The sequence below is a fragment of the Pollachius pollachius genome, assembly GCF_949987615.1.
Source record: "Pollachius pollachius genome assembly, chromosome: 4".
NCBI classification, from domain to species: domain Eukaryota; kingdom Metazoa; phylum Chordata; class Actinopteri; order Gadiformes; family Gadidae; genus Pollachius; species Pollachius pollachius.
Genome location: NC_136937.1, coordinates 244,742 through 259,315, shown reverse-complemented (window position 1 = coordinate 259,315; position 14,574 = coordinate 244,742). Strand labels below are relative to the sequence as shown.

The following is a 14,574-nucleotide window of genomic DNA, read 5'->3' as shown; positions in this document are numbered from 1 at the left end:
CAGGGATGTACCCCCCAGCCAGCAGCCCCTGACCCCCGCTCCCCAGGGATGTACCCCCCAGCCAGCAGCCCCTGACCCGCTGTCTCCCCAGGGATGTACCCCCCAGCCAGCAGCCCCTGACCCCCGCTCCCCAGGGATGTACCCCCCAGCCAGCAGCCCCTGACCCGATGTCTCCCCAGGCACCCCAGAGTTCATGGCTCCGGAGATGTACGAGGAGAAGTACGACGAGTCGGTGGACGTGTACGCCTTCGGCATGTGTATGTTGGAGATGGCCACCTCGGAATACCCCTACTCAGAGTGCCAGAACGCAGCGCAGATATATCGACGGGTCACCAGCGTAAGTAAGAGTGTGCTTGTGTGCGTGTGTGTGCATACCTGTTGTTCTGCAGGCTCAGGGTTAGCTGTGTGATTCTCTACCATGAGGGTTAGCTGTGTGATTCTCTACCATGAGGGTTAGCTGTGTGATTCTCTACCATGAGGGTTAGCTGTGTGATTCTCTACCATGAGGGTTAGCTGTGTGATTCTCTACCATGAGGGTTAGCTGTGTGATTCTCTACCATGAGGGTTAGCTGTGTGATTCTCTACCATGAGGGTTAGCTGTGTGATTCTCTACCATGAGGGTTAGCTGTGTGATTCTCTACCATTGGTCTTTCTCTACAGGCCTGTCTGTTCCGCTCCTCCCTCCCTCCGGCATTGAGCCGCTGCAGTCATGTGGCTCTCTCTTCTCATTGGTTCAACCCTTTTGTCCCGCTCTAGCGCCCTCTCTCCCATGTCTAGCTCTTGCTCGCCCCTGTCTGGCTGTACCTCGTTCGCCCCGTCTAGTAATCTTTCGCTGTCTACCTCTATTTCGCTCGTCCCCTCTCAAGCTCTCTCTCCCTGTCTCTCTCTGTCGCCCTCTCCCCTGATGAACTCTCTCTCCCTGTCTCTCTGTCGCCCTCTCCCCTGATGAACTCTCTCTCCCTGTCTCTCTCTGTCGCCCTCTCCCCTGATGAACTCTCTCTCCCTGTCTCTCTGTCGCCCTCTCCCCTGATGAACTCTCTCTCCCTGTCTCTCTCTGTCGCCCTCTCCCCTGATGAACTCTCTCTCCCTGTCTCTCTCTGTCGCCCTCTCACCTGATGAACTCTCTCTCCCTGTCTCTCTCTGTCGCCCTCTCCCCTGATGAACTCTCTCTCCCTGTCTCTCTGTCGCCCTCTCCCCTGATGAACTCTCGCTCCCTGTCTCTCTCTGTCGCCCTCTCCCCTGATGAACTCTCTCTCCCTGTCTCTCTGTCGCCCTCTCCCCTGATGAACTCTCTCTCCCTGTCTCTCTCTGTCGCCCTCTCCCCTGATGAACTCTCTCTCCCTGTCTCTCTCTGTTGCCCTCTCCCCTGATGAACTCTCTCTCCCTGTCTCTCTCTGTCGCCCTCTCCCCTGATGAACTCTCTCTCCCTGTCTCTCTCTGTCGCCCTCTCCCCTGATGAACTCTCTCTCCCTGTCTAGCTCCTTCTGCCTCACCACCCCATCTAGCTCTCCCTGTTTAGCTCTCTTTCCCCTGATGAACTCTCTCTCCTTGTCTAGCCCAATCTCCCGGTCTAGCTCTCTCTCCCTGTCTATCTCTATCTCCCTCGCCCCCCTGTCCATCTCTCTTTCTGTCTCTCTCTATCTCGTTCACTCACGAGGGGGTTGAAGGTTCAGCATTCCCTCTAGATGTTCTAAATGTTCTCAGATGGCCTCCCTAAGGATTCATTATGTTAGATTCCTGCCTATTGGGTTAGTCACGGTATGGCAGCTTATCCGCACTGGCCATGGCAACACATCAAAGGTTTCTGTGTTAAGAATTGATTCATGCCTAAATTGAGCCTATATCTATGTCCATATATATTTATATATCTGTTTCCAACCGTTAGCCATCCCCGCCAGTCAACACTTATAGGACAACAACAACTTCTCCTTGAAGATACTCTCTGCAACGAGAACATACAAGATGTTTCAATCTATATACACACATATTGCATATACATAAGGAAGCACAATGTACAGGGTGCGCAATAGTATGAAGGAATGGTTAGGGGATGACCTTATTTAGCTGACATGGTTACATTGATTATAATAGGGAGGGAGATATAGATACAGAGAGTGAGAAAGAGACAGAGGGAGAGAGAGAGAGGGGAGGAGAGAGAGAGAGGGGGGGAGGGAGGGAGGTAGAGAGAGAGGGAGAGAGAGAGATAGTGGGAGGGAGGGAGGGAGAGAGAGAGAGAGATAGTGAGAGAGGAAGAAAGGGAGGGAGAGGGGGAGAGAGGGAGGGAGGGAGGGAGGGAGAGAGAGGGAGAGAGAGAGAGAGAGGGAGAGATAGTGGGAGGGAGGGAGAGAGAGAGAGAGGGAGAGAGAGGGAGGGAGGGAGGTAGAGAGAGGGAGAGAGAGAGAGAGGGAGGGAGAGAGATAGTGAGAGAGAGGGAGAGAGAAAGAGAGAGAGGGAGATAGTGGGAGGGAGAGAGAGAGAGGGAGAGAAAGTGGGAGGGAGGGAGGGAGAGAGAGAGGGAGAGAGGGAGAGAGAGGGAGGGAGAGAGATAGTGAGAGAGAGGGAGAGAGAGAGAGGGAGATAGTGGGAGGGAGGGAGGGAGAGAGAGGGGGAGAGATTGTGGGAGAGAGAGAGAGAGAGGGAGAGAGAGAGAGAGGGGGAGAGAGATAGTGGGAGGGAGGGAGGGAGAGAGAGAGAGAGAGGGAGAGAGATAGTGGGAGAGGAAGAAAGGGAGGGAGAGAGAGAGAGAGATAGTGATAGGGAGAAGGAGAGAGAGAGAGAGAGAGGGAGAGAGATAGTGAGAGAGGAAGAAAGGGAGAGAGGGAGAGAGAGAGAGGGAGAGAGATAGTGAGAGAGAGAGGGAGGGAGGGAGGGAGGGAGAGAGAGAGAGAGAGAGGGAGAGAGATAGTGAGAGGGAGGGAGGGAGGGAGGGAGAGAGAGGGAGAGAGATAGTGATAGGGAGAGAGGGAGCGAGGGAGGGAGGGAGAGACAGAGAGAGAGAGAGAGGGAGAGAGATAGTGAGAGAGCGAGAGAGGGAGGGAGAGAGAGAGAGAGAGAGAGATAGTGATAGGGAGAGAGAGAGGGAGCGAGGGAGGGAGGGAGAGACAGAGAGAGAGAGAGAGGGAGAGAGATAGTGAGAGAGGGAGAGAGGGAGAGAGAGTGAGGGAGGGAGGGAGAGACAGAGAGCGAGACCCAGACAGATGACAGATGCCATCAGACAGTGTTTTATACTGAATGCTGCTGATGTCATCACCCCATGCGCATACACACACACACACACACACACACACACACACACACACACACACACACACACACACACACACACACACACACTGATGAGACAGCTGTCTCTCCACTCCACTGGGGACTGAGTAAGGGATAATAGACTGGATGAGTTTACTAGAAATCAGTTTGTTCATCTCTTGCACTCTTGTCCTCTGCCATTTCCCTTTAGTCTATACTGATAATCCATGCCCATGTTTGGATCCCTCACCACATTATGCAAGTCTGAATTATTAACCTTTCACACAGTGGTGTCCCTTCCTCTCTTTCTGCCCAATTACACACACCCATTTTCATGTATTGTCTTTTGCACAAATGCGTTCTCCTTTAATGTCTCTTTCAATATGCAATTTATCTGTGTATTTTCTCTCTCTTACATAGACACATTGGTGGATTTCCACTAAGTGCAATACCTTAACAATTCACTAACTCCTAGATTATTTATGAATCAAGTGATTTCATTTTGTAGGTCTGTAGTCTGTTAGTCTCGCTTTATTTCTGGCTCAATCTCTCTCATTCTGGCTCTGTGTGGAACATTGCGAGCCACCAGTAAGGTCAAGTAAGTCATAGTGTTGATTGATCCAGCAAAGCCGTCCAGACGTACTACAGTGTGTGTGCATCCTGATTAATGCAATCCCTTGGCTAGCCCTGTTAGCTTAGCGCCCGGCCCTGATATGGCATGGCCCAAATTTACCTAGCGGCCATCTTGATTCTAAACGCCGTCTGGATGGTGGGAACTGAAGGATTCTGCTTCTGTTTCATCCTTTAATAGTTCGTAATGGGTTGTATGATGTCCCGAATATCTCTCTCTCTCTGTCTCATTCGCTCTCTTTCTCCCTCCATCCCCCTCCCCCTCCTTTGCTCTCTCGCTCTCTCTTTCTCTCTTCTCTTTCTCTGTGTCTCTCTTTAATCGCTCTACTAACCCTGGTCGGATTGTCTTATGTCAGTTTTTATGGTGTGTGTGGCCACTATTACATATGTAACATATATGTGTGAGGGGGGTGAGAGGATGATGTACCGGTGAAACACATGGACGGGTGGAGTAGGGGAGACGGAGGGGAGGCCGCTGCAGTAGGAGGCGTCAAGGCCAACACTTCATAGAAGCAGTCTCCGAAATAAGCACTCATTCTACCGCACAGCCAACTGTCTGTGCACTTGGGTTGCTGACTGCTCACTCAGAACGTCAAGTGTTTTTTTGTTTTTGTTGCTGCTGTCATTTGACATTGATGTCAGGTTCCAGTCTAATCAGTCAGGCCACGTTATTGAATAACACTCCGCTGCCATAAGCAAGAAGCGATTTTCTGGGTAAGTCGTATACTCTTTACCTTGTTCAACGTACCTGATCAAGAAGTGTCAGCCTATCATAAATGGCTGTGTGTCTGTAGTGCCAGTTTATACTATCAGATTATAGATAATCTTTTAAGATCCTATCGTCCTCTAGTCAGCAAGTCATCTTTTTATCTGACCTTATCTGGAAAGCAGCCTTTAAGGTAAAGTTTTTTCAATTGTTTGTGCATTTTTTGAATGGATTATGTTTGAAAGGACAATATCTGTCATTGGCGTTGAGGTATGTCCATACTGTTCCCGTTTATTTCACAGGTTTAACGTCTAAATCAGTCATTTTGTATTCATAAAAGCATTGTTGATTGTATATTGATTGTGGAAGGGTTGTCCAATTTGAAATTTGAAATGAATCGGCCGCATGCACAAAATTAATTGTAGAAAGAGTATCTAAGCTCTTTTTAATAGGCAAACCTAATGAGCCAAGTTTGCAATTCCTTTTGGCAATTCAAAGATAAAAAACACTCCGGAGGGTGTTTGTTACACTCTTGATTACTTAAACTGCTAAATGACATGCCTGTTTGCCAGGGAAGGACTTAAATCATGATCTAGGTGTGCATCAATGTCGGAGCCTGATTCTTGTACCATATTTTATTTAATTAGGACAAAGCCCAGCCTTAAGAAGTGGTTTGTCGCTCTGTTGTTGCCTTCCCTGTCTGTTTCTGTTTCCTGGCTGACGCTGTTAAACTTAGGGCCTCGTGATTAAGTGTCCCTGGTGTGGATTACATTGTTGGGTTCAAACTGCCGTGCAGACAAAGAGAGCATAATTAGGTGCTTATTCAGTTTGCTGTACTGTTCCTAGACGGTTGTCTATGACAGAGGATTAGAAAGTCAACGAAAGCCTACCTTCTCTAAATTAACTAAATAGTAGTGTATTGTTCGATAATAAAGCAAGCAATTGGAAATATTCTAATATAGTACTTATCTGTGTGTGTGTTTATTTGTGTTTGTGTGTGTCTGTGTGTGTGTGTCTGTGCAGGGAGTGAAGCCTGCTAGTTTTGACAAGGTAGCCATTCCTGAGGTGAAGGAGATTATTGAAGGTTGCATCAGACAGAACAAGGACGAGAGGTGAGACACACACACACGTACACACAAACGTACACACAAACAAGCACACACACACACTGATCCGGGAGCTAGACGTGAACCCTGAATAGTCTATCTATTGGCGTATTGTTTCATAAAGCTTAAGATCTCTCCATTGATTCCTGGACCAATGGAGAGTTTGGGGTAAAAAGTAACGTCTTAGCGATTCTGGAGCAGATCCTCAAAGCTCTTTGCTCCCAGATAGTGAGCTAAGGGTTTTCTGTCCAACTGATGCCTGTTCTATTGCACTGATTCCCAACTGGTGGGTTCCGATCCATAAGTCTGTTGTACAGTACATGAAGGTATTGTGGATTTCTGCAATATTGGTATGTACATTTCGTTTTTGGATTGGGACTTATTTTCTAACAACACACCTGAGGCTAGACCAGTTGAGAACCACTGGTCTATATTATCCATTTACAGTGTACACTTTTTTTGTCACCTTTTTTTAAGTCAGCAACCTTCCTAACTTTCCGGCTTTGCAACTGTTACCCATTTCCATTACATTTATTGAGCTGACCCTGTTGTCCAAAGACTCACAATAAATGTATGCAACCCCAAACTGTTCATGATGCTTGTAGACAAGTCTTATAAACAGCAACAGTCAAGGCATATTAAACAATGTCATTCAAGGATGCTTCTTCCTGTTCAAAGCAGTGAGATAGCCATCAAGTCGCTAATCTTGTAACCAAATCATGCCCATCTTTAGACTGTGGCTTTGACACTCACTCAGACCGTTTCATGTTTTATGTGTGTGTGTGTGTGTGTGTGTGTGTGTGTGCGTGTGTGTGTGTGCGTGTTTGTGATATTATGTCTGTGTGTCAGTCTGCGCTGGCAGGGTATGGCTGTAATGTGGTCTCGACATGTGATGTGTGCCACTATTTCAAAAGCTAAATGAAAACCTCCTCTTTCCCATTTGGCACTTGGCTCAAAGCGGAGTCGGAGATCTGCTGATCAGCTAATAATGTTAGCCACCGATATAGATCTATAGATGCGTCTCTCCCTTGTCCCCTCCCACTCTCAGTCGTTCATCCCTCTCCAACCCTGTTGCATTACCTGGTGTCTCGCTGTCAGGTAGGGCTAAACCATGCACCTTTTCAGGGGAATCAAGGGATCAGCTGTGTAAAAGGATCCCTCTCTCGGTCGCTCTCTCTCTCACTCTGTCTGTCTCTCTCTCTCTCTCTCTCCCTCTCTCTCTCTCTCTCTCTCTCTCTCCAGGTATGCCATAAAGACCCTCTTGAACCACGCCTTCTTCCAGGAGGAGACGGGAGTCCGTGTGGAGCTGGCTGAGGAGGACGATGGGGAGATGATCGCTATTAAACTGTGGCTCAGGATAGAGGACGTCAAGAAGCTCAAAGGCAGGAGATCATCTCTCAACACAGACTCTTAATTCAACCATGTGTGCTTTGAGTTTTCAGCATTTTATAAATGTATAACAACTTTAAAAAAAAGGGATATGCATAAACGTGATATGTACATAGATACTTGCATGACAATGAAATACCAATAATTAATGTGTTAAATAAATAAATGAAACTACTGAACAGCCATTTAGTTCCCACCTACAGCATGACGATCATTTTTTGGGCAGGTTGTTAGCGGATCATCAGCTGTGAGTGACTTTAATGAGTACAAAGGAATTCCTTGTACAGGTGCTCGGTCACATGACAGGTTTCCCATGGGAACTTGGTGACTTGATCATCATGTTTACACCGGACTGGACTCTGATTGGTGTGCAGGATACGGGGAGCAGTCACCGCTATCATTTTGTCTTATCGATTTATCCTCCTTGTTTTGCAGGCAAATACAAAGACAACGAAGCCATTGAGTTCTCCTTTGATCTGATTAAAGATGTTCCTGAGGATGTGGCTCAGGAAATGGTACGTTCTGCAAGAGGGGTGGTGGTGGGGGAGGGTGATGTGGTTGTTGAGATTGTGGTGGTGGTGGTTAAGGGGTGGAGTCAGTTGTAGGGGCATTGGTGAGACGAAGGATGACTAGATGAAGAAGAGTTTGGAGTGAAACACCCTTTTCGTTGTGTTGATGCTGCTGAAGCCTGAACAGATGGAGTAGGAATGCGTGGGGTCACACTCACTAATGGACTGAAGCGCTAACTGTCTCCTCTCCCGAGAGGACACAAAGCAGGCTGTCGTCTGCGCAGACGTCGCCACTGCTGTTATTGCATTATGAGGACGCCTGGAAACACGTCAAGGGATCAATTGGCTTAAAGGGATAATTCCCAGTGGGAAGCAGACTGGTCGCCATTGAACAGTGGCAAACATACAGAACAAGCTACCATGTGCATGCTGTATCTAACAAGCCCTCAAAACAACAACAACGATTTCTGACACTATCACCACCAATCAAGTTTCACATTTGAAAGCAATTGATGCGCCATTGATTCATTCGATGGAGCATTACCTCACCCTCTGTCTCAGCACCAAGCCACAGCAACCAGAGTATGAAGGAGGTACCCAGAGTATGCTGTGGCTTGGTGTATTAGTGACAGTGATGGAGGTACCCAGAGCAGGCTGAGGCCAGATGCATTAGTGACAGTGATGGAGGTACCCAGAGCAGGCTGAGGCCAGATGCATTAGTGACAGTGATGGAGGTACCCAGAGCAGGCTGAGGCCAGATGCATTAGTGACAGTGAAGGAGGTACCCAGAGCAGGCTGAGGCCAGATGCATTAGTGACAGTGAAGGAGGTACCCAGAGCAGGCTGAGGCCAGATGCATTAGTGACAGTGATGGAGGTCACATGGGAGCCTGGAGGGCCTTGAAGGGTTGGGGCTGCAGGTACGGGCTGGGGGGCGAGGCCAGAATACACTGGATGAAGGATGGGCAGGAAAATGTCAAGGTTACATCGGGTATATTTACTAGACTGTTTGTGTGTGTGTGTGTGTGTGTGTGTGTGCGTGTGCGTGTGCGTGTGCGTGTGTATGTGTACGTGTCTCCTGCACCAGGTTGAGTCTGGCTATGTTGCCGAAGGGGATCACAAGACCATGGCCAAGGCCATTAAGGACCGCGTGTCTCTGATCCGGAGGAAGAGAGAGCAGAGGCAGCTGGTCCGAGAGGAGCAGGAGAAGAGACGGCAGGAGCTCCAGCCACAGCAGGAAGCACCGAAGAATCCTAACCCCAACACGCAGACACAGGTCAGTGGGAGTACCTGGGGCAGTCTGCTGCTTCAACAGATCCCCAACACGCAGACACAGGTCAGTGGGAGTACCTGGGGCAGTCTGCTGCTTTTATACACTACAAAGGATGGTTGAGTTTTTTTATTGACAATTTTTTTGTCTATACTGTATTTAGTGCTTACTTACAGAGGGGGGAAAGAGGAATTAAATGAAAAGTAAGAAAATACAAGAAAAAATTACTTCTACTTTCTATTGGGAGATATTTCCTATTTATCTTTTCTGATTTACACTGATCCTACACCGCACAAAATACCTGTTTTTTGACCCTGTGAATCTCCGAAAATGTCACGGCGTCCATTTACAGCCTTTACCGTATCAGTCGTCACAGACGAACCCCAGGCGGGGGGGGGGGGGGGGGGGGGGGGTAGCTAGGTGTGAATGAGAACAATTAGTGTTTGGTCACATTCTCATTAAAGGGGTAGATCTACGGTTGACTAAATGAAACATGGTTTGGGTGGAGGTCAACGTTTCCTAAATGGAAGAGTATTTTTAGTAGACTGTCATTATCTTTTATGTGTGTGAGTGTGGTGAGACTGTGTTACCAGTGGTGGGAGGACTGGTCTCTGGACTGTGTTACCAGTGGTGGGAGGACTGGTCTCTGGACTGTGTTACCAGTGGTGGGAGGACTGGTCTCTGGACTGTGTTACCAGTGGTGGGAGGACTGGTCTCTGGACTGTGTTACCAGTGGTGGGAGGACTGGTCTCTGGACTGTGTTACCAGTGGTGGGAGGACTGGTCTCTGGACTGTGTTACCAGTGGTGGGAGGACTGGTCTCTGGACTGTGTTACCAGTGGTGGGAGGACTGGTCTCTGGACTGTGTTACCAGTGGTGGGAGGACTGGTCTCTGGACTGTGTTACCAGTGGTGGGAGGACTGGTCTCTGGACTGTGGTGAGACTGACTGGTACCAGTGGTGGGAGGACTGGTCTCTGGACTGTGGTGAGACTGACTGGTACCAGTGGTGGGAGGACTGGTCTCTGGACTGTGGTGAGACTGACTGGTACCAGTGGTGGGAGGACTGGTCTCTGGACTGTGGTGAGACTGACTGGTACCAGTGGTGGGAGGACTGGTCTCTGGACTGTGTTACCAGTGGTGGGAGGACTGGTCTCTGGACTGTGGTGAGACTGACTGGTACCAGTGGTGGGAGGACTGGTCTCTGGACTGTGGTGAGACTGACTGGTACCAGTGGTGGGAGGACTGGTCTCTGGACTGTGTTACCAGTGGTGGGAGGACTGGTCTCTGGACTGTGTTACCAGTGGTGGGAGGACTGGTCTCTGGACTGTGTTACCAGTGGTGGGAGGACTGGTCTCTGGACTGTGGTGAGACTGACTGGTACCAGTGGTGGGAGGACTGGTCTCTGGACTGTGGTGAGACTGACTGTGTTGTCTACCTTCAGTTGGAGACGGAGGAGAGTGAGGCTGACCTACATCAACGCCTCCTCTACCAACAGAGCAGCCTCTCACTCATATGTAAGCAGCCCAACGCTCCTCCTCCACATGTTTACACCACGTGATGTTCTGCATACTGCTCCGTTGGGAGAACCTTTACTCCTGCTTTCTGTTCATACCATAACAAACATCCTCCTCCTCCTTCCACCTCTCCCTTCCTCCTCCTCTCCCTTCCTCCTCCTCCTCCTCTCCCTCCCCCTCCACCTCTCCCCCTCCTCCTCCTCTCCTCCTCCTCTCCCTCCCCCTCCTCCTCCTCTCCTCCTCCTCTCCCTCCTCTCCTCCTCTTCCTCCTCTCCTCCTCCCCCTCCTCTCCTCCTCCTCCTTCTCCTCCTCCTCTTCCACCTCCTCTTCCTCCCCCTCCTCTCCTCTCCTCCTCCTCCTCTACTCCTCCTCCTCCCCCTCCTCTTCCTCCTCTCCTCCTCCTCTCCCCCTCTCCTGCTCCTCCTCTCCTCCTCCTCCGCTCCTCCTCCTCCTCTCCTCCTCCTCCCCTCCTCTCCTCCTCCTCTTCCTCTGCTCCTCTGCTCCTCCTCCCCCTCCTCTCCTCCTCCCCCTCCTCTCCTCCTCCTCCTCCTCCCCCTCCTCTCCTCCTCCCCCTCCTCTCCTCCTCTCCTCCTCTTCCTCCTCCTCCCCCTCCTCTCCTCCTCCTCCCCCTCCTCTCCTCCTCCTCCTCTTCCTCCTCCCCCTCCTCCTCCTCTCCTCCTCCTCCTCCTCCTCTTCCTCCTCCTCTGCTCCTCCTTCCCTCCTCTCCTCCTCCCCCCTCCTCTCCTCCTCCTCCTCTGCTCCTCCTTCCCTCCTCTCCTCCTCCCCTCCTCTCCTCCTCCTCCTCCTCCCCTCCTCTCCTCCTCTGCTCCTCTTCCCCTCCTCCTCCTCCCCTCCTCTCCTCCTCTCCTCTACTCCTCCTCCTCCTCTCCTCCTCTCCTCCTCTTCCTCCTCCTCCTCCTCTCCTCCTCCCCCTCCTCCTCCTCCTCCTCCCCCTCGTCTCCTCCTCTCCTCCTCCTCCTCCTCTTCCTCCTCTTCCTCCTCCTCCCCCTCCTCTCCTCCTCCCCTCCTCTCCTCCCCCTCCTCCTCTTCCTCCTCCTCCTCCCCCTCCTCTCCTCTCCTCTCCTCCTCCTCCTCCTCCTCCTCTCCTCCTCCCCCTCCTCTCCTCTCCTCCTCCTCCTCCCCCTCCTCCCCCTCCTCTCCTCTACTCCTCTCCTCCTCCCCCTCCTCTCCTCTCCTCTCCTCCTCCTCCTCTCCTCCTCTCCTCCTCCCCCTCCTCCCCCTCCTCTCCTCTCCTCCTCCTCCTCCTCTTCCTCCTCCTACTCCTCCCCCTCCTCTCCTCCTCCCCTCCTCTCCTCCTCCTCTTCCTCCTCTTCCTCCTCCTCCTCCTCCCCTCCTCTCCTCTCCTCTCCTCCTCCCCCTCCTCTCCTCCTCCCCTCCTCTCCTCCCCCTCCTCCTCTTCTTCCTCCTCCTCCCCCTCCTCTCCTCTCCCCCTCCTCCTCCTCCCCCTCCTCTCCTCCTCCTCCTCTCCTCCTCTCCTCCTCCCCTCCTCTCCTCCTCCTCCTCTTCCTCCTCCTCCTGCCCTCCTCCTCCTCTCCTCCTCTCCTCCTCCCCCTCCTCTCCTCCTCCCCTCCTCTCCTCCTCCCCCTCCTCTCCTCCTCCCCTCCTCCTCCTCTTCCTCCTCCTCTTCCTCTTCCTCCTCTCCTCTCCTCCTCCTCCTCTCCTCCTCCCCCCTCTCCTCCCCCTCCTCCTCCTCCCCCTCCTCCTCCTCCCCTCCTCTCATCCTCCTCCTCCTCTTCCTCCTCCTCCTGCCCTCCTCCTCCTCTCCTCCTCTCCTCCTCCCCCTCCTCTCCTCCTCCCCCTCCTCTCCTCCTCCCCTCCACCTCCTCTTCCTCCTCCTCTTCCTCTTCCTCCTCTCCTCTCCTCTCCTCCTCCTCCTCTCCTCCTCCCTCTCCTCTCCTCCTCTCCTCCTCCTCCTCCTCTTCCTCCTCTTCCTCCTCCTCCCCCTCCTCCTCTTCCTCCTCCCCCTCCTCCTCCTCCTCCCCCTCCTCTCCTCTCCTACTCCCCCTCCTCTCCTCTTCCTCCTACCCCTCCTCCTCCTCCTCCCCCTCCTCTCCTCTCCTCTCCTCCTCCCCCTCCTCTCGTCCTCCCCTCCTCTCCTCCCCCTCCTCCTCTTCTTCCTCCTCCTCCCCCTCCTCTCCTCTCCCCCTCCTCCTCCTCCCCCTCCTCTCCTCCTCCTCCTCTCCTCCTCCTCTCCTCCTCTCCTCCTCTCCTCCTCCCCTCCTCTCCTCCTCCTCCTCCTCCTCTTCCTCCTCCTCCTGCCCTCCTCCTCCTCTCCTCCTCTCCTCCTCCCCCTCCTCTCCTCCTCCCCTCCTCTCCTCCTCCCCCTCCTCTCCTCCTCCCCTCCTCTTCCTCCTCCTCTTCCTCTTCCTCCTCTCCTCTCCTCTCCTTCTCCTCCTCTCCTCCTCCCCCCTCTCCTCCCCCTCCTCCTCCTCCCCCTCCTCTCCTCTTCTCCTCCTCCTCCTCCTCTTCCTCCTCTTCCTCCTCCTCCCCCTCCTCTGCTCCTCTCCTCCTCCTCCTCCTGTTCCTCCCCCTCCTCCTCCTCCTCCCCCTCCTCTCCTCTCCTCTCCTCAGCGGAGGGGGTGTTGGACAGCGGCCAGGGTTCCACCGTGTTCTCCTCCGAGAGCCCCCACCCAGCTCAGCAGGACATGTCCTACAGCAGCCCCCCCTCAACCCCTTATCCCCCCAACCCCTCCACTGCCCAGCAGCAGCACCCAGGCTACCACCAGCCCCCCCAGCAGATGGTGAGTGATGATGTCATCAGAGCGAGGCTGAGTTTCCGCGATGTCCTTTAATGGTGACTGAAATGGTTTGATGTTTTTGATACGTCCCACTCCATGGTCTGATGAAGACCGCCCTGTTGACGCATGTTGCATGAGGGTTTCTGACTGAAGCACTGCCAGTGGGCTGCAGTGGTGTAGTTTTTGTATTTGCTGCATGCCATTGCCATTGATTGCGTGTTGAAGGCTGGAAGAAGAGGGATACCTGAAGGTATTTTGATTTCTCCAACCAGACATGTTAACTATCGCCAAATCCTTCTCCTGTTCTCATCAGCAATCCGGTTGTTAGGAGGCCACTTATCATACAGGTTTAATCAAGCACCCTCAATGATCTGCTGATAGGCCATTTATTTATCCACAGTGCTTGCACTCAACCAGTCACTATGTAAGTCTTTTGGGCAGTTTGATCATTTACAGTTAGATAGCTTCCTAGCCAGCCCCGTGTTTGAAGTGGATAACTATCCTTTCAGTCATCCATGCACTGTCCTTACAACACAGACCAGCTAGTCAGTGGCTGCTTCTGTCCTGTTTCACTCCATGGGTCTGTTTACAACACAGACCAGCTAGTCAGTGGCTGCTTTTGTCCTGTTTCACTCCATGGGTCTGTTTACAACACAGACCAGCTAGTCAGTGGCTGCTTCTGTCCTGTTTCACTCCATGGGTCTGTTTACAACACAGACCAGCTAGTCAGTGGCTGCTTCTGTCCTGTTTCACTCCATGGGTCTGTTTACAACACAGACCAGCCAGTCAGTGGCTGCTTCTGTCCTGTTTCACTCCATGGGTCTGTCAGTCCCTCTCTCTTCAGTATCCCAGATGTCGTGCTCCTAACCTTTCTTCCATCTCTCCATATTGTCCTGTTCCCTACATCTTGTTTTTATTTCAAATGACCATCTTTGACCTCTCCCCCTCCTCTATTTCAGTTTTATTTTATTTATTGGTTCTAATGTGTACTTTTTCCACACACATTGGTTGACTCCATATTAAGTCATTTCTATCATCATTTGTAAAATTGTGCTGTTTTGTATGTTTCATTATTTTTATATCGTGTCTTTGTTATTTTTGTTGCATTGAAAACAGGATGTTTTTCAACAATTATCTCCATTCATTTTATCTCACTCATTGAAAAGCGCTTTAAAAGGGTCAGATGACTGCTCACCTAATTCATTCAATAATGTGCACAGTTAGCCTGACCATGAATTAAATGTATTAAATATTAAGTGCAAAGATTCCTAATATCATGTTTTAATTTGATTTAAGTTAATACGATAAAATGTCTGGGGGATAATTTTGACAGTGAAGTAGTCTGTTATGTTCCTTTTGTTTATTTCTTGTTTTTTTTTCTCAATGTTGTCAACCCAATGTCCTCACAATGTTGATTGGCTTCATTGAAACTTAAAGTACCCAATAATCC

General features: G+C 51.2%; 1 protein-coding gene across 1 annotated transcript in view; it reads left to right on the top strand.

Moving 5' to 3' along the window:
• The window catches only part of wnk1b (WNK lysine deficient protein kinase 1b), a 92,785-nt gene that overhangs the window by 40,358 nt on the left and 37,853 nt on the right, over positions 1-14,574 (top strand). The window contains exons 5-11 of the mRNA XM_079735606.1: positions 180-337; positions 5,603-5,691; positions 6,928-7,067; positions 7,510-7,589; positions 8,669-8,857; positions 10,293-10,365; positions 12,958-13,127. Of these exons, the coding sequence (XP_079591732.1) occupies positions 180-337; positions 5,603-5,691; positions 6,928-7,067; positions 7,510-7,589; positions 8,669-8,857; positions 10,293-10,365; positions 12,958-13,127 (899 nt within the window). The remainder of the gene's footprint in view (positions 1-179; positions 338-5,602; positions 5,692-6,927; positions 7,068-7,509; positions 7,590-8,668; positions 8,858-10,292; positions 10,366-12,957; positions 13,128-14,574) is intronic.